The following is a 26,172-nucleotide window of genomic DNA, read 5'->3' as shown; positions in this document are numbered from 1 at the left end:
TTCCATATGTTGTCAACTCGCTGTAGCCCCTGTCCCCTGATGCTCTTCTCCAACTTGGGTTTTGATATTAGAAGCAAGTCAGAAGGGTAGGCTGTGGCTGCATGCGGACTGGGAAGGTGAAAAGAAAGGAAGCAAAACCTGTAGCCTCTTTGGTAATATTCCGTAGAAATTCTAAGAGTAATCCTTAGTATATATAAGCTTAGCTCTTCACACACATTGTAGCTTTAAAAACAGAAGCCACATAATACCATTTATCGAGACCGACCAAAATAACACACAACGCATTGTGTAAGCTTTCAGGTTCTCCAGAGCTCTTCATCCAGCTAGATGCTTGCTTTTTAACATCTAGCCAGAAGATTTCTGAAGTAGTTGAAAGCTTGCAAAATGGGTTTTTAAAACTTGTTTATCTTTCTGTTTGTTTATAATTTGAAATGTATACCCTCCCTTTCTTCCCTCATGAGAGCCACCAAGGTGGTTGTGTTATTTTGGTTGGTCTTATGTAGCTTCTGTTTCTGGATTTTGCTATGGACCAATGTGGCCACCGACATTATTATTTCATTACTCTGAACAACAGCTGTGCTGTGCTAGCCTGTATTATCTCCCACACTGCAGATTAGCGCTGAGGTTAAGAGATACGTAATGGGTTTGTGTAACAGGCAGGATTTGAACGATGGACTTTCAATTTATTGATAGGTTTCTAAGCCTCTATGTCGCACTCCTTCATTTCTTAAAAGTGCCACAAACCTGGCAGGTTTATTGACGGTGAAATTAAATTCTAAATTGGACCATGGAATACTCCCTCATAAATTGCTGCAGTTTTTCTGGTACTGGTTACAACTTGATCATTGGGAAGCTACACAGCTGCCAAGTCCACATGTTTATATTTGGTCCCATTTTTCTTGCTTTAACTAGACAGGTATTTAGCCGGCTGGAAGAAACCTTCATTTCAGTGAGTGCATAAGGGGCTTATGTTGATTGTCTTGTTATTTTTTTTTAAAAGAAGACAAGTTCAGACTAAACCAAGGTGGAAAAATCTTCTCCCAAGTGAAAAGTTTGTACTGAAAACCTTTGACATGTTTTTCAGCTTCTCTTCAATACATCTCTTCAATTTTCCTTGCAATATACTTATAGGAATGAAGACCTTTTAGTGTGACCATTTACTACCTGATTTCTCTGTTTTTTATTGTATACATAACTTTGGAATTAATGAAACTTTATGGCATCAGGGCAAGATGTTTGTCAGGCTAGAACTAGAATAGGAGTTCAGAGTTCATATGTATGAGGCTGGCACTTGTTTAGGGTTTCCAACCTCCTGGAGAAAAAAATGTCTGGTCCCTTTAATAGAGGTTTAATAGGCTGTTATTTACCATGTGATGTTGTTTCCCCTCCAGCCTATGAAAAACTTCAGGTCCCTTTTCCCACACAAGAAGCTTCTGTTAAAGGAACAGGACACTTTGCTTCATGCTTGTTGGCAACCCAAACTTTATCCTAATAGCATTTGCATGGAAGCAAATTCAACTGATAGGCTACAGTCCTGTTCACTGTCAATTAAAACAAACCCAATTGAATTCAGTGGGCTTTGTTTTTAGTAAATATACATGATCGGGCCGCATATGGCCATAACTTCTAAAGAAACATATTTAAAGATCTGTAGCCTACCATCTTAGTTTATTTATTTAGAAGTATGTATCTTGGATGTTGGTTGGATTTCCAGGGAAGAGTATTCAGGATTGCAGTTTAGCTAGTTTAACTGCGGATTAGAGATGGGCACGAACCAGAAAAAAACCGATCCATGTGGTTTGTGGTTCGTCATGTTTCACGAACCACAAACTTTCACGAACCTGCCCCAGTTCATGAATTGGTTTGTTTTGGTTCGTGAAAATGTCACTTCCGGGCCAGCAAATCACCACTGCCTGGTCAGCAGAAGGTCTGCAGGAAGTCCATCCCCTGTTGCCTAGGAAACTGATTGGCGCCAGGCTGTCTGCAGTGATGAACTGAAAAACGAACCAAATGAACCAGCCTAAAGTTCATGGCGGTTTGTCAGAAATGGGATCTGACAAACTGCTGGCTCACGAACCACAAACCAGCCTGGTTCATCATGAATTTTGGTTTGTATTTCGGTTCATGCCCCCATCTCTACTGCAGATACATCTTCTTAATTGTATTCTGACTTGCAGTCTGGAACTTGAGAGCTAGTGTAGCTTCTTGTGGCAGTAAGTTAACTAAATCAGTATGAGTAATGGTATCTTTGTGGTTTCTAACAATCCAGTCCTAAACAGCTTGGTAACAATCCAGCAAAAGTTGATGACAATGAAGTCCTATTAGTAATGGAAAGTAATAGAATAGGGATTAATTATGACTAATGCATGATTTCAAAGGAATGCACTGCCCATACAGGCAACCATTTTACCTCACACATTGCCATATATCTCTTGACAGGATGATAGCCATGAAATGGTGGAGTGAGAGTGGTTGTCCTGGTATTGCTTGGTCATTAGTAAGTGTTCTTAGTTGTGGTTAATATTCCATGGATTGGGACCATGATTTAGAAGTTAAATCTATTGATTTTAGCAAGCTTTTATTTCATATAAAGTAATTTAGAGGAAGGATGTATATGTTCTGGAATGCCTAATTTAACTGTGGCCAGTAGGTTTCTAAAGGCCCTGGCTGGGAAAAAAATAGTTTGGATGGTTTCATTTAGGTTGCATAACACTGTGTTTCTGTCATGTCTATATTAACAATTAAAGTTGCAACTTTAAGTGACTGCTTCTTTTCTGTGCAATTAAATAAATATCTAATTTAAATTGAGCAAACGTAGCTTGAGTTCTAAATGTCAGTCTGTGTGGATTCATCACTTATTTCCCCGGCAATCATGATAGTTAGCTCATCCAGGGAAATTTTAAAGTAGCAATTTCACGGTGATGACTATATAACATCCTGATGGTTTAAAATGAAACCAGAATGATTTGGGCAGCCATCTGTAACAAGTTGAAAATGTTGAATTGGTTACTGTTGTGTTATGTTTATAATGTACCACAGCTGATATCTGCAAAGAGAAATTGGGATCTTAGTACTGATATACTGACATTTCCAATGCCAAAAGACACCAGTTTTTTTTTTTTTTTAAATCGCATGCTGTTTAAGGAACTCACATTCCATATGGTTGCCTTGGACTAGTACAACAATCTTCAGTATGGCATCCGTGGTTATTTTTGTGCCTAGAATTGCCAGATGGCCTTCCCCCCCAAAATGGACGGGGCCCCTAGCACTCATTGAAGCGCATGCACTCCCAACTCCTGCGTGATAACATAACTTTAGTGACGTCATCCCTGCCCCCGGCTGGGTCTGCATGCCTGTTGCTTCCCTAACTTGGAGGAGGAGGCTGAGCTGGCTAGGTGCTTCTCCAGCACTCAGGGAGGCGAGTGGGCCTGCCGCTTCCTGGGCCGATTAGGTGTCTGCAATTCAAGTCTGAAGTGGTATAGTTCCAGTAGGACTGTACCATGTGATTTTTTTGAATGTGTTGACCACTTGCCTGTGGATATAGGGCTAATAGTTTTTAAAGTTTGGTGTACCACACCCAAGGGATGTGGTCCAAAGTCCTCTTCTTTTCTGTCATGGGAAATACTCTGCTTATTAATGGGAAATTCCCTGGTGTGCTTAGAGTGTTCCCGTGCTCATAAAAGAGCGCATGAAAGACCCAGTTTGTGTCAATCTCAGCAGGAGTATCAGCACTAATGGACCATGGCCAAGTGTTTGGGATCCAAACAAGTGCTCTGGTATAACTGGGCTGAGTCCATATTATAAAGGAGCAAATTTGTGTGAGAAAGCCAGTGGGAATTTGTGTTCCTGATTTATTGACACACACTGAGGGGGAAATGCTTGTGTTTGTTTAATACAGACACGAAGCACTAAAGGTTAATTTTTGTACAGGAATTCCAGCTCCTAATTTTATTGAATGCTTGTTTTAATTTTGCCTACTAAGGGGAAAGAGGGAGGCTAGACAATCCTTATTTTGTCTTGTAAATTAACATAACTCCTGTGTAATTGTAGAGTGTGTCATTTGGAATCTGGAGATACAGACGGGAAAGATTCATCTGGAAATCTTCAAAATTCAGTAGGAGGAAGTGTTGAGAAGAACAAATTATATTAGAAGCACAGATGCTGTGTGGGCCGATGATTTTTTTTTCCTGCAGTCAAAAGCCAAAAGTGCATATTGAATATATAATCCAGATGCCAGATGGCTTCCACTTATGTGTTGTCTTTGTCTGGGTAATAACCAGGCTGTTTCTTTCTGGGTGTGCGGGAGGTATATTACCCAGTTTATTCTTCACACATATCTATCTTTGGACATCCATAATCCAAAGAGATATTAGGTTAATGTTAATTATTTAAAAAACAAACCCTTCATAAAATGTTTTGCGGCCAGCTGAGCATAAGATTATGGAGTTGCCATACCAACTGATTATTACAGATGTCTCACAATTGCTTCTTAAAACGAATATCAGACTCTATAAAACTATGTTCTTTTCTACTCATGGGAGATTTTGTTAAACAGGTCTAGACAATGGAAGATCTGCAGGTCACATCAAACCATCCTATGGCGTTCTTTCCTCTTTGCTCCTGAAATGACAAAGATGTAGATGGGTTGCAACATCCATCTGGAAGCCATCTGTGGGTTGCTATTTCAGGAGTTCCAAGGGCAGATGTGCTTTGGCCCCTCTGCCCTATTCAAGTGACCCCTCCCCTAGTCTAGATATTTCCACCACGTCTCTTTGTGGCTGTGTTTTTGGCTAAGGACGCTGTAGCCTAGCCTCCAGCACTCCCTTGCCTTGCTTATTCTATTCAGATCCTCCCATGTTAATATCCCAGATAGGTTCTCTTTTTAGCCAGCTGCCTCTCTACCCCTTTCCCCCTGGCTCCTGCATTAGTTACCATCCATCAGAGTTTCTAGCCGTATCCCAAGTGTGGTATGCATTACAATGGAAAGGTTCATTTCCCTTCTGATATTTATGTGAGTTGGTTTAGTTTCATGGAGTAGAATCACTGATTAGTTTGTTAGCTAGAAGACTGCATGGGCCCTCTTGTTCTGAAACCAGTTGCTCACATCCTTGTGTCTTCTTGTTAATAAATAGATGTTGTTTTGAGCATACCGAACTGTACCATATGAACCTAGCACCCAAACTTTGGAACTCCCTTTACAGGGAGATTTTTCTTTTGCCCCATTGCCAACTCTAGGTGGGGGAATTCCTGGAGATTTGGGGGTGGATCTTGGGAAGGTGGGGTTTGGATAGGAGAGGTACGAATAATGCCATAGAGTCCATGTTCCGACGAAGCCATTTTCTCCGGGGGAATTGATCTCTATCATCTAGAGATGAATTGTTATTCCAGGAGATTTCCAGGCCTCACCTGGAGGTTAACAACCTTATAATCTGAGAGAAGGAACCTGTGAGTACCCTAATCCCAACCTACAAATAAAAGGGAATATTACAGCAAGAGGCCCAGTGGCATCAGAGTATGTTCTATACACTGGATGAGAGGTGTTCTAGTTGAGTGGAAAGTACATCACTAACTGCCTTTCTATCTAGAGCACAATCAGGATCCACAAGAACCCTAGCTGGGCCCAATGAGAGGAGTGTACATTTGGTGTAATGGTTAAGAGCTGGGTTTGATTCCCAACTCGTCTGCTTGAAGCTGGCTGGGTGACCTTGGGTCAGTCACAGCTCTCTCAGAGCTTTCTCGGCCCCATCTGCCTCACAGGGTGATTGTTGTGAGGATAATAATAACATACTTCATAAACTGATCTGAGTAGGTGTTAAGTTGTCCTGAAAGGCAGTATATAAATCAAATGATATTATTATATGAGCTGGAGAGGGTTGCGGGAATGGGTGTCATTCAAAGGACTGTTGGTAGCCACACAGAGGAGGACTGGATTTTTTCTGTTTGGGTAGATAAACTTGCCAGGAGGAAATGATTAAGCTTAGCCAGCCTGCTTTGTTGAGTTCCAGAATGGAGGATGAGAACAATTGAACAAATGTCTGGAAATTCTCTTCTGGAATTAAGAGGGTGGCAGGGGAAAAGGTTCCAGCTCAAAACAAGGTGAGGACTCTGTGAATTTTATTTCATCACAGCGTGGGGAGGACATAGAGTGCTACAGAGATTGTCAGTAAAAAGGAGTTGCTATGGCTTAACTGGGGAAGTTGTGATGGGTGACTGGGATTTTTCCCTCTCTGGATTCTAATTTTTAGAAAAACAAAAAGGGAATGGTGGCTGGGGGATTTAATAATAATAATATTAGATTTATATACCGCTCTGCAGGACAACACCCAATCAGAGTGGTTTACAAAGTCTGTCATTATTATCCCCATAACAATCACCCTGTGAGGTTGGTGGGGCTGAGAGAGCTCTGAGAGAGCTGTGACTGACGCAAGATCACCCAGCTGGCTTAAAGTGGAGGAGTGGAGTTCTCCAGATTAGAGTCCTACCACTCTTTACCACTACACCAAACTGGCTCTATGTTTGTTTTGGTGACAGGAACCCAAAAATATTGCTTGTGAGAATTCTTATTTCAGACAGCTAAGCAGTATCAGGCAGTTGTTGGACTTGATGCAGAATCAAGAGGGTATAAAATTTCTGAGCACTTTCTTGAATGTTGGGCATATGCCGTCATAAACTTCACATGCACTCGGCTCAGAATTATATGTATAATTTGTGTAATAGCCTGTAGAGACAGAGTAGGGAATGTAGCCTACGAGGACTAGTGAGCGCTCTTGAAGTCTGTCAAGAAACTACAGTTGGCTACAGAATGCTGTAGCCAGAATGTTGACTGGAGTGAGATCACAGGGACCATATCACTCCAGTCTTGTCCCATCTATACTAGCTTCCCAGCCCAATTCAAGGTGCAGGCAGGGCTTTTTTTCAGGGAGAACGCGGTGGAACGGAAATACTCGACAATAGTGCTTGAAAATAATATTATTTCAAAGATACCCATGTGTTTCTTCCTCACTTCCCTCTTGAGAGTTCTGCCACCTCTTTTCCAAGAAAAAAAACCCCTGGGTTTTGAACTTTAAAGCCCTCTATAGCATGGGGCAAGCATACCTTCTCCGATATGAACCTATCTGTCCACTGTAGTCATCTTCAGTTCCCCCTGCCATCTTAGGCTAGACTGGTGGCTACCCGAGAAAGGGCCTGCTTGGTCACAGCACCAAAACTTTGGTACTCCCTCTCCAGGGAGATTTGTCCATCTCCCTCTATTGTTGTCTTCTGCCAGCAGGTGAAGACTTTTCTTGTTTTGTTTGGTGTACCCCTAGTTACTGTTATAGGCCATGTTGTGTTGTTATGGGTGCTTCTGTAGTTATATTTTTTATTGAAGTATTTCATATATATGTTTCTAATGTTGAAAAATTTTAATGTTTTGATGTTTGCTGCCTTGGGGACCCTATTTTGGTGGAAAGGTGGTGTAGAAATGTTTTAAATAAATAAACAAACATAGGGCAACATACATTATTGTCTCCTTGTTTTTATCTTCACAGCAACCTTACAAGGTAAGTTAGGCAAAAGTGTGTGTGTCCGGTCTAAGGGTACCCAATAAGAGTCATAGCTGAGTAGAGGACTTGAACTTTGTTCTCCTAATCTAGTAACTTCTAGAACTGCCACATTCTAAATAAATTTATCTGGAGATAAATCCTGGCCTTTTCATTTCATGTTATTTCTTTGTAAGGTTTAGTTTGAACAGTATGAACTTCCTACATGGAAAGCGTAGGTGTAGCTTGTCATGTGTGAAAATTATACTTGTCTGCTGTTGGAGCATGTATCCCTGATCTCTTTTTCTTCCCTTTTGGGATTCTCCTGACGAACATACAGTCTTTTTTGTAGTAGCCCCCGTCTAGGATTGTATCTGTCCTCTGCCCCCCTTTCCTTCCTTTCTGGCTTCCAAAACCAAAACATGTTTGCAAAAAAGGCTGAGATAAACCTTGTTCCCCTCTTTCCCCTCTCAAAAGAGATTTGGGGAACTTGAGCAAAATATTTTTCTATGGCACTTGTAGGCTCCATGCAATTTTAGTACCCTTTGTTTCAAAGGAATAGGAACGCTTAAATATTGAACAACAGGAATTCCCCGTTCTAGTATCTGGATGGCGTTATCTTATTATTGCAGTCATTTTGAAAGGAAAGAGAAGGATCATGAAAAACATATAGCTATTGCTATAAGCTGAACTTGTTTAACAGAGGCAATTTGATCTTTGCTTCTTCTATAGGGCCTGGTGAATTCTAAGGGATATTACCTTCCCAAATTTATCACAAACTTGCTTTACTGATACCAATCATCAAGTTTTCCCCAACACCGGAATCGTTGGAAAGACTGCTTAGGAGAGCTAGTTTTCTTGGTATGCATGACTTTTATCCTTCTCTTTGGGTGTGACATTTTCCTAGCTGCTTAGGCTTGTTCCCTTACTGTATCTTAATCCAATTCTTACTGTATCTAATTCTCAGCATAGCCAAATCTGTGGCTATTTAAGTCTGGAGACCAGAGATATGAACAGTCAAGACAGATCTTTCCACAAACTTAAAAAAGCCCCATGTTTGCAGAAAAAAATTGAAATCTAAAAGAAGAAAAATACATTGTAGCATTAAAACTCTCTGTAATTACACAAGCAGCACCTCAGAGGAGGGTACTAGACAACAATAACAGTATTGACATTTGACAGTCTTCAAGACTTAATTTCTTTTAGTAAAAACAGGAGAAGGAGGCAGGGCCTTTTGAAGAACTGTTTTACCTTTGAAAGAGAACTTGTGGGAGTCAGACCTTGCAGCAACCAGCTGGTAACTTGCTACTACCAGCTTTGCATTAATCTCCCAGGCCTGGCTGCATACTACAGTTCAACAGCAGCCATTCCATGAAAGCCAATGTAGGTCGGAGCAGAACCAACAGGTTGAAATTAAATGAAAAGAGTTTAGGAAGAACTTCCTGACAGTTAGAGCGATCCCTCAGTGGAAACAGGCTACCTTGGGATGTGGTGGGCTCTCCTATCGAGGTTTTTAAGCAGAGGCTAGATGGCCATCTGACAGCAAGGCTCATTCTGTGATCCTGGGCATATCATGAGAGGGAGGGCAGGAAGGGTTACATCAGTGCTTAGTTCTTGTGGCCCCTTCTTACTTGCCCAGGGTAATGCCAATTGCCACCTTGGGGTCAGGTAGCAATTTTCCCCAGGCCAGTTCGGCTAGGGATCTTGACAGCGTTTTGCCATCGTCTGGGCATGGAGTGAGGGGGCACTGGGTGTGTGTGTGTGGGAGGGGGAAGGGGAGGTAGTTGTGAATTTCCTGCAATGTCCAGGGGGTTGGACTAGATGAACTTGAAAGTCCCTTCCAACCCTATCAGTCTGTGATTCTAGAGCAGCAGTTAGAGTTTCATACCAGGATCTGGGACACCCAGGTTTGAATCCCCATTCTCCCGTGGCATTTTCTGGGTGGTGTTGGGTCAGTCCCACACTCTCAGCCTAACCTGTCTCTCAGGGTTGTTGTGAGGATAAAATGGAGGTGAAGTGAATGATGTAAGCTGCTTTGGGTCTCCTGGCAGATAAAAGATAGGTAGTTTGGTGGGAAGGAGAGAAGGAAGCAGGAAAAGGTGAGGATATGGGGGCTGCCAGGAGAAGAGAAAGAGGAAATAGCATGGGAGAAATACAGTGCCCTTCCATAAGTCCTTGCATATTCCTCACCGTGGAACTGTTCCCAGCTGGCACCATGCAACTGGTTCTTGGTAGAGGCTGCCAGGAGGAGGGAAAGCTGAAGACAGGGGTGCAGAAAAAGATGGGTTGGCTGGTGGGTAGGAAGATAACCGGAAAAGGGAAGATGCTTAAGGGGGTTTTCAGCAAAGGGAAAGAGGAAATAGTGGAGGAAGGGGAAATGAGAAACCCTCCCACGTCCCCCACTTGTTTTTTTCCTTCCTAATTAAAAGCATAAGATTAACACTGCATGGATAGTCAATATATCCTCTGATGTATTTTTCTCTCTTCCTTTTTGGAGTTCAGTCAGTTGTTTTATAAGTATTGGCTCATCAAAACTAATGTACTAAAATAGAATCCAGCATCCTTATTCCTGTATCAGCATATGGTGCATCGTGGATAGCATCTCCTTCGGATAACGATTTGTGATTTCGCCCTCCATGGAGAAAAGATGTTTCTGAAGATGGCATTTTTGGTCTTCTTAGCCCATGAGACCCAGATTGTCTAACAGATCTGGGACAAGCTAATGGAGGAATTAGCTTTTAATCTTTTTGTTAATTGTTCAAGGTGATTGGGGCAAGAACAGAATAGCTATCAGGACAGAAATGTTTCTTTATGATATCCGTTTATTTGGACACAATCAGATAGTTCGTGCATCACGCGCAAGGACATTGGCCGTCGTCACACGGGCATCTCTTCTGTTAAATTTACAGCATATAGCGTCCTACCTGTTATCGGCACAGTAACGTTTCTTTGGGTCACCTAACGGCTCTTCGCGCCACCAGCTGTCCACACCGAAGTACTCTGTTCTGTTCTCTCTAACCGCGCAGAAGCAGCTCCCCCCCCCTTTTTATTATTCTGGCGTTTAATTCCGCTATAACGGAATAACAGCATATAAACATTCCGTTAGAGCAAGACGTTACGACCCTTTTGTTTTTCCAACTTTGAAATTATATAAATAGCCCTTTGCCCACAGAAAACTCCCTGTCTGATGTGATCCCCATCGCTGAAGACTCTGCCATGGCGATTGAGTCATTTTTACTTCAGCAGAAAGTTTGCATTGTGTTATGGCGTTATGGCGTTATAAGGACATGATTAAATTTTAAAAAGGGGAGTCGCAGGACGAAATGGATTCTGGGATTGAAGGGAGGGCATAGGACGTTGCGAGGCGAAATACATCGATGTGAGGCATTCACACTGAGGCACAAAATAGCGCGACTATCAAGCACAAAGCAGAAGAGAGAAAATCGTTACAGTGTTGGAATAAGGTGGGTGTTTGCCAGGAAATAGCGCCATTTTAGCGCTAAATAAAAGCCCGTGTGACGACGGCCATTGTGTTGGAAGTTACAGAGGGTAGGTCTGAGCTCCCTGAAGCATATCTTTGGGCTTTAGTAGTCTGACTGAGGGCCAAGCTACAAGTGATGAATGACACTTGAATGGCAAGTGTATTCCTCCCTGTTCACTTGCCCTCCACTTGCGCTCCACTCAATCCACTTGCCGTTCAAGTGTCATTCGTCACTTGTAGCTTGGCCCTGAGCCATCATACTCTCCTAGATCCAGAGGAGTTAGCCGTGTTAGTCTGCCGTAGCAAAATAGCAAAGAGTCCAGATGCTTCTGATGAAGAGAGCTATGGCTCTTGAAAGCTTATGCTACAATAAAGTTGGTTAGTCTTAAAGGTGTTACTGGACTCTTTTCTATCGTCCTGGCAGTCACTGGGCCATGAGTGTATCATACAAATTTCAAGAGTATGGCCGTCGTCACACGGGCTTTTATTTAGCGCTAAAATGGCGCTATTTCCCGGCAAACACCCACCTTATTCCAACACTGTAGCGATTTTCTCTCTCCTGCTTTGTGCTTGATAGTCGCGCTATTTTGTGCCTCAGTGTGAATGCCTCACATCGATGTATTTCGCCTCGCAACGTCCTATGCCCTCCCTTCAATCCCAGAATCCATTTCGTCCTGCGACTCCCCTTTAAAAAATTTTATTATGTCCTTATAACGCCATAACGCCATAACACAATGCAAACTTTCTGCTGAAGTAAAAATGACTCAATCGCCATGGCAGAGTCTTCAGCGATGGGGATCACATCAGACAGGGAGTTTTCTGCAGGCAAAGGGCTATTTATATAATTTCAAAGTTGGAAAAACAAAAGGGTCGTAACGTTTTGCTCTAACGGAATGTTTATATGCTGTTATTCCGTTATAGCGGAATTAAACGCCAGAATAATAAAAAAAAGGGGGGGGAGCTGCTTCTGCGCGGTTAGAGAGAACAGAACAGAGTGCTTCGGTGTGGACAGCTGGTGGCGCGAAGAGCCGTTAGGTGACCCAAAGAAACGTTACTGTGCCGATAACAGGTAGGACGCTATATGCTGTAAATTTAACGGAAGAGATGCCCGTGTGACGACGGCCAAGGATTCTGAGAGAATTTTGTTATGAGTGAAGCAGCTTCCCATGAATGATCTAGGAAACTACAATATATGAAGCATATCACTGAGGCCTGGAGTATAATATATAATCTGAAAATTTGTATAAACATTTCATCTTGGTATTTCATCTATTCTATTATGGAGCAGTTGTTCATAATCTTATCATGGATGGCTGCAGTAAAGGTCCTGTTCCCACATCATGTTTATTCCCCAAAGATTGCATCATCAGTTAGCGACTAAATCATGTGAAAAAGTACTCAAAACTCCCCAGACCGAGGTTTCTTCTCTCTTCAAAGCCCATGCTCTTCCTTGGAGGCCATTTGCATAGCCAGTTGTGAATCATCCAGTTCAGTGATCAAAGCTGAACATTTGTTGTTCGTTGCACTAACATTGTAATATAACAGTAATTTGCAACCAGGTTATCTTGTCCTCATAGGAAAATCCAATGGCACATGAATCTATCGCAATGTTCAACAACGTGTGGATGCAGCCGAAGTGATATATGTCTCTATAGGAACTGGTCCTCTGATTGTTCCATTCAACAGTCTCCTCTTGTAGCAGACACAATGAAGTTTCACCAGCTTATCTACTGGGAAGTGAATAGTTCTTTTGAGTAGAATTTTAAATACTGTCACTCTAGGACTAAATACAACCTTTTCTGTCTTCTGTTCCTTGGAAAAGGTGACTGAGGAGTGTGGAAACTGGGCGAGCACTTTATTGACTACATACTATCTGGCATGCTTGCAGATTTCTTAGCTGAAACCTTATTACATGCCAAGAAGACAAGTTGCCGTAGCAGCTGTTCTCTGGTTCTTCTGACATTCCGGCCACAAATATATCAAATTCAGCTTTGCATGGTTTCCTGTGGACTATAGTAATTGCTCATTCATCAACTCTATTTTTTTCTTAAAATTTGCTTTTCAAGAGAATATAGCATAAAATCAAGTACTACTGTTTGAGACACAAGAGGTATTTTTATTTTTTAAAATAATTAATTAAAAATTAAATTAATAATAATAATAAAAATATAAATATAAAAAATAAAATAAAAAAAACAAGTGTTATTTTTAAAAGTATTCTCAGAATGATTAGAAGCTACAGTTGAAATGGCTTGTGTTGCAGTTATGAACTGTGATGCAGTTAACTAGTGCCATCCTAAGTAGAGTAACACCCTTCTAAGTCAGTTTAAGTCGATTGACTTAGAAGCATAGAACTCTGCTTAGGATGGCACCGCAAAAGGGGTAAAAGGTAACTGTGCATCTGTCTTTCCCTTAAGGCAAAGCAGAGGAGCTGCAAAGGGTCAATTGAAAGATACCCAGATGGTATAAATAGGTAGATAGGGGTTTTATGTGTACGGTATGCAGAGGCTAAACGAATAGTATTGGTAAATTCTTGTTTTTCTGTTAGTGGCTCACAGATCATGTCAGGTTGTCCTGGATTTTCTAACCAGCTCTCTAACCTTCTGTTTTCTATTCACTGTTAGCAGGGCTTTTTTTCTGGGAAAGGAGGTGGTGGAACTCAGTGGGTTGCCCTTGGAGAAAATGGTCACATGGCTGGTGGCCCCGCCCCCTGATCTCCAGACAGAGGGGAGTTTAGATTGCACTCTGAGGTCTGGAGATCAGGGGGCGGGGCCACCAGCCATGTGACCATTTTCAAGCAGTTCCGGGATGCTTTCCAGCTGAAATAAGCCCTGACTGTTAGCATTCTTCCTCCACCATTTTCTACTGTTTGTCATTGCTTTCAATCCTGAAAAATGCAAAGATTTTTTTTTTAAATAAAATACTTCATTTTTTTCTATGGAAAAATTCTACTGAAAAAATACCTGAGATGAAATGTTTTCCTTTTGGGAATGAATGAAATGCTTTTTCAGATAAGTTTTAATTGACTCAAAATATGTAGTTGGAAGATTTTTATGAAAGACAATCTAAAGCATCAGATCATGGTAATTCCTGTGTATATTGTAGATAAAACATAATTTCAAGCATATGTTTATTACTTAAATGTGAATAATTCTGGCATATTTATTAATATATTATAATGTGTTTGATAATACATCAGTTATCTGTCAGTCAGCATGGCTCCATCTGTGGATACTTAAATCTATCAACTGGGGCCATGTGGACATGAAAGATATATTTCGGTAAACCTGGGTGTTTAAAACTAAACAAAGAGAGGGGTTACAATACACCCAAATAATTAATAGTTGTCTGCACTTGCACAGGAACAGACAACTATCCCCCCAGGGGGCATGCAAACTAGAGTTGCCAGCCTCCTTACCTTGAAGTGGTGGATGGTGGAGTGGTGGGGGGTGGCTGGTCCTGATCAGTATCTCAAAGCGATAGCATCTCTTTGGGGCCAAGTTAGCAATTTGCTATGTTTGGTGCCAGTTTAGCCCCACTGAGACTCTGTAGCTTTTGGTTTTCAACTGCAAGTCACATTATTGGGGCTTCCAGGGCACGCATGTGTGGCATTTCACTGCATCCCTAAGGCAAACAGGAGGAAAGCAGGAACGAGTGGAATCCACTGTCCCAATCACCCTTGCTTTTGGGGGCGCTAGCATTGGAGGTGGGCGGAGGAGGAGAAAGTGGAGCTGTCACTGTCTCCCAGCTATGAGGTGGCACCACTGGAGGCAGGCAGGAAAAAGAGGAGCAGGAGATTTTTCTGCTGCGTTTGCCACTGAGGCAGCAGGGCTGCAGGGGGGTTGATGGGGGAGGAGGAGACCCTTCAACTGCCTCCTCCACCATATGAAAGAGAAGCTGTCCTCCCACTTAAGGCAGGCAGGTGGGGGAGTTGCTGCAGTTAGCAGGCAGGCAGAGTGAGTCAGTTAGGTGGGCTGGCTGGTCTTCACTTGTTATTAAACAGTTCAGTGTTTTCAATATGATAATGTTTCACTTGATATCCAGATATACAGGTAGGCTTACTAAGGCTGTATGAGACTGTTTCTATACAAATAATACATTTTATTTGTTTTCTACAAAATGCATTTTATAATTTCAAGTTTTTATTTTTTCTCTACCTCTCAGAGAGCAAAAATTGAAGTAGCAAGTTTCCATCTCTCTTTCTCAAGGATAAGAACATAAGAACGTAAGAGAAGCCATGTTGGATCAGACCAATGGCCCATCCAGTCCAACACTCTGTGTCACGCAGTGGCCAAAACCAGGTGTCCTCAGGAGGTCTGCCAGTGGCGAAGGGACACTAGAAGCCCTCCCACTGATGGCCCCCCCAAACACCAAGAAGACAGAGCATCACTGCCCTAGACAGAGAGCTCCATCTATACCTTGTGGCTTGTAGCCACTGATGGACCTCTGCTCCATATGTTTATCCAATCCCCTCTTGAAGCTGTCTATACTTGAAGCTGCCACCACTTCCTGAGGCAGTGAATTCCATGTGTTAATCACCCTTTGGGTGAAGAAGTACTTACTTTTATCCGTTCTAACCTGACTGCTCAGCAATTTCATTGAGTGCGCACGAGTTCTTGTATTGTGAGAAAGGGAGAAAAATACTTTCTCTACGGGCGAAGCTACAAGTGACGAATGACACTTGAACGGCAAGTGTATTTCTCCCTGTTCACTTGCGCTCCACTCATTCCACTTGCCGTTCAATTGCCATTCGTCACTTGTAGCTTGGCCCTACCTTCTCTATCCCATGTATAATCTTGTAAACCTCTATCATGTCACCCCTCAGTCATTGTTTCTCCAAGCTAAAGAGCCCCAAGCGCTTTAACCTTTCTTCATAGGGGAAGTGTTCCATCCCTTTAATCATTCTAGTTGCCCTTTTCTGCACTTTTCCCAGTGCTATATCTTTTTTGAGGTGCGGTGACCAGAATTGTACACAGTATTCCAAATGAAGCAGTACTATTGATTTATACGGTGGCATTATGATACTAGCTGATTTGTTTTCAATTCCCTTCCTAATAATCCCCAGCGTAGCACTGGCCTTTTTTATTGCCGTCGCACACTTTATCGACATTTTCAGTGAGTTATCCACCACGACTCCAAGATCTGTCTCTCTTGGTCAGTCTCCGCCAGTTTGGACCCCATCATTGTGTATTTATATTTGGGATTTTGGGCCCCAATGTGCATTACTTTGCACTTGGCCACGTTGAACCTCATTTGCCACATTGATGCCCACTCGCCCAGCCTCGACAGATCCCTTTGGAGTGCCTCACAATCCTCCTTGATTCTCACCACCCTGAACAATTTAGTGTCATCAGCAAACTTAGCCACTTCACAGCTTACTCCCAACTCCAAATCATTAACGAACAAGTTAAAAAGCACCAGACCCAATACTGAGCCCTGTGGTACTCCACTGCTTACCACCCTCCACTGTGAATATTGCCCATTTATACTCACTCTGCGTTTCCTATTCATTAGCCAGTTTTTGATCCACGAGAGGACTTGTCCTTTTATCCCATGACTATTGAGCTTACTTAGCAGCCTTTGATGATGAACTTTATCAAAAGCTTTCTGGAAGTCCAGGTAGGCAACATCTATTGGTTCCCCCTTGTCCACATGTTTGTTCACTCCCTCAAAGAACTCTAACAGGTTCGTGAGACAAGATCTTCCCTTATAGAACCCATGCTGAGTCTTCCTCAATAGCTTTTGTTCATCAATGTGCATACTAATTCTTTAATAACGGTTTCCACCAACTTACTCGGTATTGACGTTAGACAGACTGGCCTGTAATTTCCCAGCTCTCCTCTGGAACCCATTTTAAAGATGGGAGTGACATTAGCTACCTTCCAGTCCTCAGGAATAGAGGCAGATGTTAATGAAAGGTTACATATCTTTGACAGGAAATCCACAAATTCACATTTGAGTTCTTTCAGAACTCTTGGATGTATGCCATCCGGGCCTGGTGATCTGTTAGTTTTAAAATTGTCTATCAGTCGTAGGACCTCCTCTCTCGTCACCTCAATATGATTAGGTACATTTGTAATTTGCTTGTAGAAAACTAAGGCATTTATAATTTTTAATTCCATAAATAGGCCAAATAGTACAATTTCATATGTTAAGTTATTTATGAATGATGCACTTTGAGTTGTAAAAGTTACAAGTTTGTAAGTTAAAAATATAAGTAGGCCACTTTGGCTAGAAAGGCAGATAATAAATGTATTAAATAAATAAATAAAATGTATGTTTTATAGGAAAGAAATACTGCATATATTGTAATTTTTCCTGAAACTTCTGTGGGGTTTTTAATGAGGAGGGGGGCACTTCAAAGGATAAATTTTAAGGTTAAAAGAATCCATCTTCCCATGACATCAGATTCCACGTATTATGATAAGCAAGCGTAAGAGAGGAACTCGCGATCCTGTAGCCCAGTTCTCATTTGTTAAAAATGGTTACAGAATTAGCAGTGCAATCTTTATGCAGAACTGAATTGGCCTAAACCAGTTAAAATCAATGGGTTTAGGCTGGACTAACTGCAGAGGGTTGCACTACTGAAGTGTTACATTTGCCTGGTCATCTACAGAGCTCCCCCAAAGGGGAGGTGAAATTGACAGAGCGTTTGGGGAGGCAAAGATGAAATTAACAAACCCTCTGGGGAGTGATCTCTGCCAGCTGTGTCTTTTAAAACTATGCTTCCTGGCTAACGTTGCATCTCTCTACTCTGGAGTGTCCTTGTGTAAGATGCTTTCTGTAGAGAGGCTCAACAACTCCAGGTATTATTCAGAAGTTTACAAAAGGTTTTTTAAAACATCAACAACTAGAATCTCTCCCATTAAATATAACTTAATTCATTCCTCTGAGCTGGCTATGTATTCTGCCATAGCCACACAAGTGTTTTATTTTCCGTATACCATCTTGAACAAGGGTGCCTGTCCTTTGTCCCTAGTAATCTGATAATTTATTATACAATGGTACCACATTTTCCTTCAGAAGTTACTGCCTTTTTATGTCATGGTAGCTGGTGGATTTCTATTATGAAATCTCAGCAGGAATTGTTAATCTTATAGCAAGCAGAAAATAAAACCTCAAGGCTTGTACTCTCTCTGAGGAGTACAGTTTTGAGGAGAACAGTCAACACTGAAATCACTCCATTGAGAAATGTGTTCTTCCAAGGTATTAGTAAATTGGAGAGGAGCAGATTGGTGTATTTAGAGAAGTAATACTTTGATAATACATCTGCTTGCAGCACTAAGTACAGAAAAATTATTTTGTGTAAGGGCAACTGCTTATAAAGCTTATAGTGGAGCCTGCCCTAGATGAGAAGTGTTTGCTAAATAAAATGCCTGTTTTTTTTTCAGTTGATGTCCATCACAATTTTAGGAGTTTCTGCCTGGATGAGGGACTACCTGAATAATGTTCTCACTCTAACCGCAGAAACAAGGTAGGCCTAACCCTAAAACTGTATCTTCAAGGCCATAAATCTTAGTCCTACTTGCATTTCTCAAGGTTTTGAACATGTGTTACAACCGGCTGAGGTAATGTGGGAGCCGTGTTGATTTCCATATTTCTGATGCTCAATGTGGGAGTGAAGGAATGACTGGTGGAAACGTCATAATGCAGAACTAGTGGGTGGGATACATGTCTGTCAGACAGAGAATTCAGTGAAAACTTTGTAACTTGTTCTTCTAATGTCTCTTTATATGCAGGAAAGGCCTTTATTTAGAGTACCTGAGGTCTTGATCTTCTCTAACGTTTTTACGTACTCCATTAGAAACAGTTATGGAGGAGCCAAGCTCCAGATTTATTTATTTTGTTTTTAAAAATTTATAGCCCATTAAAAAAGATCCCTCAGTGTGGATTTAAAAACACTAAATTTCTATTACAAAAACACACACGGTTCTCAGCCAGTGGACAATCTTGGTTTGTCATTAGCATCATTAAAACTAACAGCAGAGACAAAGCCGTTATCACCTGTGAGCAGCATAACCAGTCAAAGGCCTTGTAAAAAGAGCCATTTTACACACACAGTGGAAAACTGGCAAAGACGAGCCGAGATGGACTTTCCTTGGGTTGGAACTTCTGAGCCACAGCACCTTTTCTCTTGTAGTCACCAATCCTTCAGACAGTTTGGGTGGGGGGTGGGGGGTACATGGTCTTCAAAGAGAAAAATGGCATTTTCTACCCTGATTTTATAAATTATAAGAGGCAAGTTAGAAGGAACTAAAACAAGTCCACTGGTAGAAACTCACTTCACCAAAAGATAACAGGCTTAAACTGAAGAGGCAATGCTTGGCGAGTGTATATTCCACAGTTACTGGGAGCGTAAGTGACCATTCATAAATGTTTTACAGTTACAGTGTGCGTGGATCAAGTGGCAGCAGGCAGTGTCCTCCCATTTCAGCTTCCTCCCTGCTCTCCAGTGTGCTGCTTCCCTTCAGGCTGTGCAGAGTTTGCTGTCGAAAATGCCATTATACACACTGCAAATGTGATAGCGATGTAAATTGTGAAATGGCCACCGGTCGGTTGTGACTGCCAACACAAACTCTTCATGCTACATAGATTGGGAAGCGAATGATGCAGTTTGTCTTTTGGCTCTGGCAAGTCAAACAGGAAAACCTGCTTTCTATTGACATGGTGTCACCTCAGAAAAGGGCTTTACCCCACCATTCTCAGTTAATACCTTGAATTTGCTTGCCCAACTAGAGCCAGCTGGACATGAATGATACAGCAGCAAATGAAAAATGAATGCACGATCATTTTAGTACCATCGTCTTTGATGGAGGCAGCACTATATATTGTAGAAAATCTCTGTGCTGATTTTGAAATTTGCAAAGAGGTTGCCGTGTTTGTCGGTTGTAGCAAAATAGAACAAACGTCCAGTGGTACCTTAAAGACTAGCAACATTTATTTCAATGTGAAGATTTGCAAGTCACTGCCCAGATAGGTATGGAAATCCAACTGAGAATCCTTCTTATGGGGCAGCTAAGGCAGAGAGTTAATTCCATCATCAGTCTTTCAAATGGATATTCACTGCATGAGAGAAAAGGAGGTAGATTTTAAAAAGCTACCACTGGTTTTACCCCAAAAGGAATGCTGCTGACATGCTTACGTGAACAAAAACATAAATGGTTGGCATCCATGAATGTTGATTGGTCTTGGTAGCCAACCACTGTTTTCAGTAGTCAGGTATCATTTTGTACTCATTGTTTGCCAAGGATTTCTTACAACAGAGGAGCAGTAAGTGTGGTATTTTGAGTCTGGACAGAGACAGAAAACTATTCAGTTCTTGGTACTGCTGCTGCCTCCCAGCATGGGATGCAGCAAGGTACTTTGTCTACCTGCATTGCTGGCAGGTTCTAAAAACTCCTCTTGCAGAATATGTTGGGGACTTTTCCTGCTGGTAGGGTTGCCAACTCCGGGTTGGGAAATTCCTGGAGATTTGGGGGTGGATCCTGATGCCGGTGTGGTTTGGGGAGGAGAGGGACCTCAAGAGGTTATAACACCATAGAGTCCACCTTCCAAAGGAACCAGTTTCTCCAGGGGAATAGATCAATGTAGTCTAAAGAACAGCTGTAATTCTGGGAGATCTCCAGGCCCCACTTGAAGGTTACAACAAACACAACAAAGAGGCACCCCTGGGAGAAAGCACAGAAAGAAGGGGAACACCCCAAACATCAGAGAAATATCAACTATACAAAAATACTAAGGATCTCACATGTGTATATTTATAAAGTGACAAGTGCGTTAAGTGAATAAATATATCCCATATAAAAATATATCAATACGTTCTTGTACATAAATAACAGTTAATATGCTCTACCTATACACTTGATAAAGTTGTCCTTACAAAATGGGCAAAGTGGGCTAGTTTCCTGTCGGGCGGGGTGAGTGGAGGGGCTGTACCCCCAAACTTGTAATATCCGACCTGCAAAAGAACAAAAACAAGGAGGTGAGGATACTGGTTATTGCGTGAAGTGACTGCCTGCCTGCACACAACGGTGTTGTCGGCTTGAAATCTCACTCTGGCATCTCTGTAAAGGAAAGAGAAAAAAAACACTAAAAGAGCAATCCTTAAAATGGACTATGGCATTCTTGGCCATATCTAGAGGTTTATGAATATGTATCTGCATATTTGCTGTACTGATTATACCTCGATATCTATGCACTGTTTGAAAACATTGGAGGATTGTGTATCGGTTATATATGCAATAACCTATACTTGCAGTGCTTGCAATAATTCTCTTTTGCATTCTAGAAAGGAAGTCTTCTTTCTGTGGTGGATGTAAAAAACCTAGGAAGGGATATAGTTACCTCTGTTAACACTGATATGAACAATTTATTCATGTATAAAGCTGTATATTTTCTCTTTCATTTTCTCTTGGTGAGAAGAACAGTCTAGGAATTAGAGAGCATGAAAGGTTTGTTCAACTGAAGTGAGTGTTTAGACACAGTCTTACAATTAGGTTCCTTTCTTTTTCTGTTCAATTTATGTAGCATTTTGACACATTCATCTCCTTTTCACTGAACATTTGAGCACATTCTCCAACATTGCATATGTTAAAATTCTAATATTCGTATCATGATGTCAAGGATCTCCACCTAAATCTAGTCTTCCACTATTACTAATTAATGGGTAAAAGTAAAGGTAGTCCCCTTTACAAGCACCGGGTCATTACTGACCGATGGGGGGACGTCGCATCAGGACGTTTTCTTGGCAGACTTTTTGTTACAGGGTGGTTTGCCATTGTCTTCCCCAGTCATCTACACTTTACTCCCAGGAAACTGGGTACTCATTTTACTGACCTCGGAAGGGATGGAAGGCTGAGTCAACCTTGAGCTGGCTACCTGAACCCGGCTTCCACCAGGATCGAACTCAAGTCATGAGCAGAGCTTGGATTGCCGTACTGGTTTACCACTCTGTGCCTGTGGCGCCGAGTGGCAAGCTGCAGTACAGCAGCCCAAGCTCTGCTCACGACCTGAGTTCGATCCTGGCAGAAGCCGGGTTCAGGTAACCTTTACCTTACTAATTAATGAGGGCTCTACTTTTCCTTAAGTATTCACTTCCTTTGCAGAAACACATGTTTAAAATTGATAAGCATGTTTCTTTCTTTTCGTCCTTCATTTTTTCTAAATGCAACAAGAAGAAATAGCTCTGTAGGTACTTGCACCTCAGTAGGTAGAGCTCCTCTGAGAACCGCTATTTTTATACTGTTTTCATCTGGACTGAGAGTGCATGACAGTGTCTTAACAGTCTACTTTTTTTCTGTATTGTTTGAACAAAAGAACAGGGAATCCTGCTCGGCTTCTGTTTCTCTGACCCTGTATTTCATTTGCTTTCAGGGTAGAGGAAGCTGTTGTTTCCACTTACTTTCCTGTAGTTCATCCAGTCATGATAGCAGTCTGCTGTTTCCTTATCATTGTCGGGATGTTGGGGTATTGTGGAACAGTAAAAAGAAATCTTTTGCTGCTTGTATGGGTAAGTTTAATTCATTGGCACATCATTTCATATTTGACCAAAGAAGAGATTATTTTTCCTTAAAACGTGTGTGTGTAGGTAATAACTATTCATACCATATGAATGCACTCTAATGGATCGTGTTAGTCTGCATTTGCAAACTTTTTCAAGGACCTTACCAAAGCCATGCTGTTTCTACCAAATAAATCAGGAACAGGCATTAGGCTAACTGGCCTCCTCTGTCTCCTGTTTTAAACAGTAGAAAAGTGCAAGAGTCCAGTAGCACCTATAAGAATAACAAAATTTGTTGTAGGGCATGAGCTTTTGTGAGCCACAACTAGGGATATGCACCCCAAAAAGATTTGGGTTTCAAAGCAGGAAAAAAATTCAGGAAAACCCAAATTCCGATTCAGGTATTTAAACTGCTTTGGGATTATTAGGGAAGATTCGGCCATTGTTTCCAGTGGGAAGCACTGCTCCTGGCTATCCAGGCTATCCTGGCTATTATTCTTCCCGAATAATCCCAAATTTTCAGAGGACCAACTCCTACCTATCCTCTAAAGACCCCCCAAGTTTCAGGAAGATTGGACAGAAAGAAGGTGCCCCTATCCACCCCTGACCTCTCTTGTTCCCTATGGAGAAAATGGGGGGGGGTTCCCTAGCTGATGGGAGGGGGTATGAGGAGGTAGGAGAGGCAGAAGGGGGAGGAAGAAGGGAATCAAGTTGCAAGAGTATCCCTTGGTTCAGTTTGGTTTGGGTTGAAAGGATGTGATTCTCTGGTGTGAAGTTGTTCCCCTTGCATCAGTTTGGTTATATTGGGGGGAGGGGGCTTCCATTTACTTCTAGTTGCAAGAGTGTCCCTTGCTTCATATGGTTTTGTGTATTTTAAATTAAATTTTTCTTAATGTGATTCTCTGATGTGAAGGTTGGTCCTCATAGGAAAAAATGGGGATTGGTGGTGGATAGGGGCACAATCTTTCTGAAACTTTTGCTTGCAAAATGCCACCTCCAGCCACCTAAAAAGCCCCACTAGCAGCAGAAGCACTGTTTCCTTTTGGTGTTCCTTAGGAACACCAAAGGAAAGGCTGTTTCTGTGCTATCCGAAGCTTAACAAAGCATTCCGAAGCACTTCAGTAAGCTTTGCTTAGGCATTCTCAAATCACTTCAGCGATGCTGAGGCTGATTCGAGAATGCCAAAACATCCCGAATCAGGCCCGATCTGGGTTAAAAACCTGGATCCATAACCCAAACACACATCCCTAGTCACAGCTCATCTATGACACATGAAAGCTCATACCCTACAACAAAATTTGTTAGTCTTATAGGTGCTACTGGACTCTTGCTCTTTTCTACTGCTACAGACAGACTAACACGGCTACCCATCTTGATCTATCTCCTGTTTTAAAAACTCCCATCAAGGCCACTTAGATTCTTCTTTTCATAGATAGTTGGAAACTCTTTTTTAAGTTTTATTAATAAACATCAATACCATTTTCACAGTAATTTAATATAAAAAATGTAATAGAAAAACTATGTTACCATATAAAAACTTCTTAAAATGAGCACATCCAAACTTCATGGAAATTGTAACCTGATATCCTAAAACCGTTTTATGCACCATTATGTTCTATAATAATAATCCATCATTATCTTCTGTAATCATAATCCTTAACGTAATTCCAACCATCAGAATTTATTCCAGTAGTCTAATTTCAGATATTAAGAATTTCTATTGGTTTATTTTACTTAAATTTGCCATTCCAAAAATTTACAACTGTATTCCAATCTATAAAAATAATGTAAAGAATAATCTAACCTTTTTAAAAAATCCAGAATAACTTTCTATTTTATTACATTTGTTTTTTATTTTTAAATTATGCAGCATTTTCCAAATAATATCTTCAGGGACCAAAATGATTTAAAACTGGAGCTTAATCCTTTTCTTCCTCTGCTTATTTAAAATGCCAGAGGAGCATAAGAATCAGTTACTACATTTTAGCACAATGTGGAAGTAAACACATGTAGCTTGAGTAGAGCAATCAAACTTCATTAAATCAAGCCTAGACATTCCTGAAGCTCTTAATCTCCAATATTTCACTCTAGGGAATCTGAGAACCAACTTTTGCTGGCCCAACTGATAAGCAAAGAATAAATGATCTTTTCCTAAGTATGCCACACTTCTTGACTAATTGTTAAATAAGCAGTTTACTGTTGTACTGCAGAGATGTGCAGGCACAAGTCAATAGTTCATTCATCACACTAATCAGAAAAAGAGCCTGATGGATCAACAGCGAAAGCTTTTGTAAAACCAGATGAATGGCATGGTTTTTTTTTTTAAAAAAATATAGTGTGAAGTAGTGAGTCTTTTTAATCTCTCCATTTGTTTTTTGTTCTGAGATCAATTGGGAGCCTGATTTTGTACATGTGCATTTGAACTGAATTCAGAGTTAAATTTAAATTACGAAAAAAAAGTTGGTTCCTAACGGTCACAAATGGGAAGGGATCAAGATGGGTAGCTATGTTAGTCTGTCTGTAGCAATAGAAAAGACTAAGAGTCTAGTAGTACCCTATAAGACTAACAAAATTTGTGGTAGGGTATGAGCTTTCGTGAGTCACAACTCATTTCTTCAGATGTATCTGAAGAAGTGACTTGTGACTCACGAAAGCTCATACCCTACCACAAATTTTGTTAGTCTTATAAATGGGAAGGGGTTTTGTGGAAGTGGCTCTTCCATGCCAGCAGCCCCTGTGCAGCCCAAAAAACCTCTGCAGAAGGCTGTGTTCTTGTTGACTGTATGTCATGAGGCACATGGTCCTGTAGGAAAAGGGTGAAACTGCTCTGCCTCGCTCTTGCACATATGGAGCAAATCTTGCGGCCAAGATTACTCCACATTCAGAAGAACCTGGGGAGAGGTATGCTATGGCCTAATTCCCCTTCCTTCCTGCAGCCTTCTCCCATCATATGGCCTGAGTCTTTGTGAAGCTCATAGGGAGATGCTAGGGAAAAGTCTATGAGCCAAGCTACAAGTGATGAATGACACTTGCCTGGCAAATGAACAGACTTGTGTTCACAAGTGGAGCGCAAGTGAATGGCAAGTGAACAGGGAGGAATACACGTGAGTCTGTTCACTTGCCAGGCAAGTGTCATTCATCACTTGTAGCTTGTCTCTAAGTTGTGAAGTCCTACTTTCATGAACTCTTTAAGTTAAGCTATTACCCCTTTAAAAATATACTTAAACCTAGAAGATAGTTTCAGGTGGGTAGCTGTGTTGGTCTGCAGTAGAATAGCAAGATAAGAGTCTTGTAGCACCTTCACAACCACCTTAAAGACCTTTTTAGGTCTTCAGTGTGCAGCTGGCCGCGAATCTTGCTCTTTAAAGTGCCGCAGTGGTTCCCTATTAATAATTATGAGCCAAGTCTCAACATTTGGTAACTCTTCAAATAGAAACTAGATTGATTCTCAGTGAATGGAGGAGCTTGAGGCAAGTTTAGCTCCCAGTCCAGCCCCTGAGTGCATCTCTGTACTTTCTCTTACATCAGAGAAGGGCAACAAAGATGGTCAAGGGTCCAGAAAACAAGTCCCATGAGTAAAGGTTGAAGGAAATGCTTAGCCTGCAGAAGAGTAGACTGAAGGCTAATCTATAGTGCTGTCACATGGAAGAGGGCGAAGGCTGGTTCTCTGG

General features: G+C 41.4%; 1 protein-coding gene across 2 annotated transcripts in view; it reads left to right on the top strand.

Annotated features, from left to right (window-relative positions):
- The window catches only part of TSPAN12 (tetraspanin 12), a 79,829-nt gene that overhangs the window by 14,280 nt on the left and 39,377 nt on the right, over positions 1-26,172 (top strand). For both annotated transcript variants that reach the window (XM_054988992.1, XM_054988991.1), the window contains exons 3-4: positions 18,393-18,475; positions 22,375-22,510. In XM_054988992.1, the coding sequence (XP_054844967.1) occupies positions 18,393-18,475; positions 22,375-22,510 (219 nt within the window). The remainder of the gene's footprint in view (positions 1-18,392; positions 18,476-22,374; positions 22,511-26,172) is intronic.

This window comes from Eublepharis macularius, chromosome 9 (genome assembly GCF_028583425.1).
Source record: "Eublepharis macularius isolate TG4126 chromosome 9, MPM_Emac_v1.0, whole genome shotgun sequence".
NCBI lineage: Eukaryota > Metazoa > Chordata > Lepidosauria > Squamata > Eublepharidae > Eublepharis > Eublepharis macularius.
The sequence above is the reverse complement of the archived record's forward strand: the minus strand, read 5'-3'. Positions and strand labels throughout refer to the sequence as shown.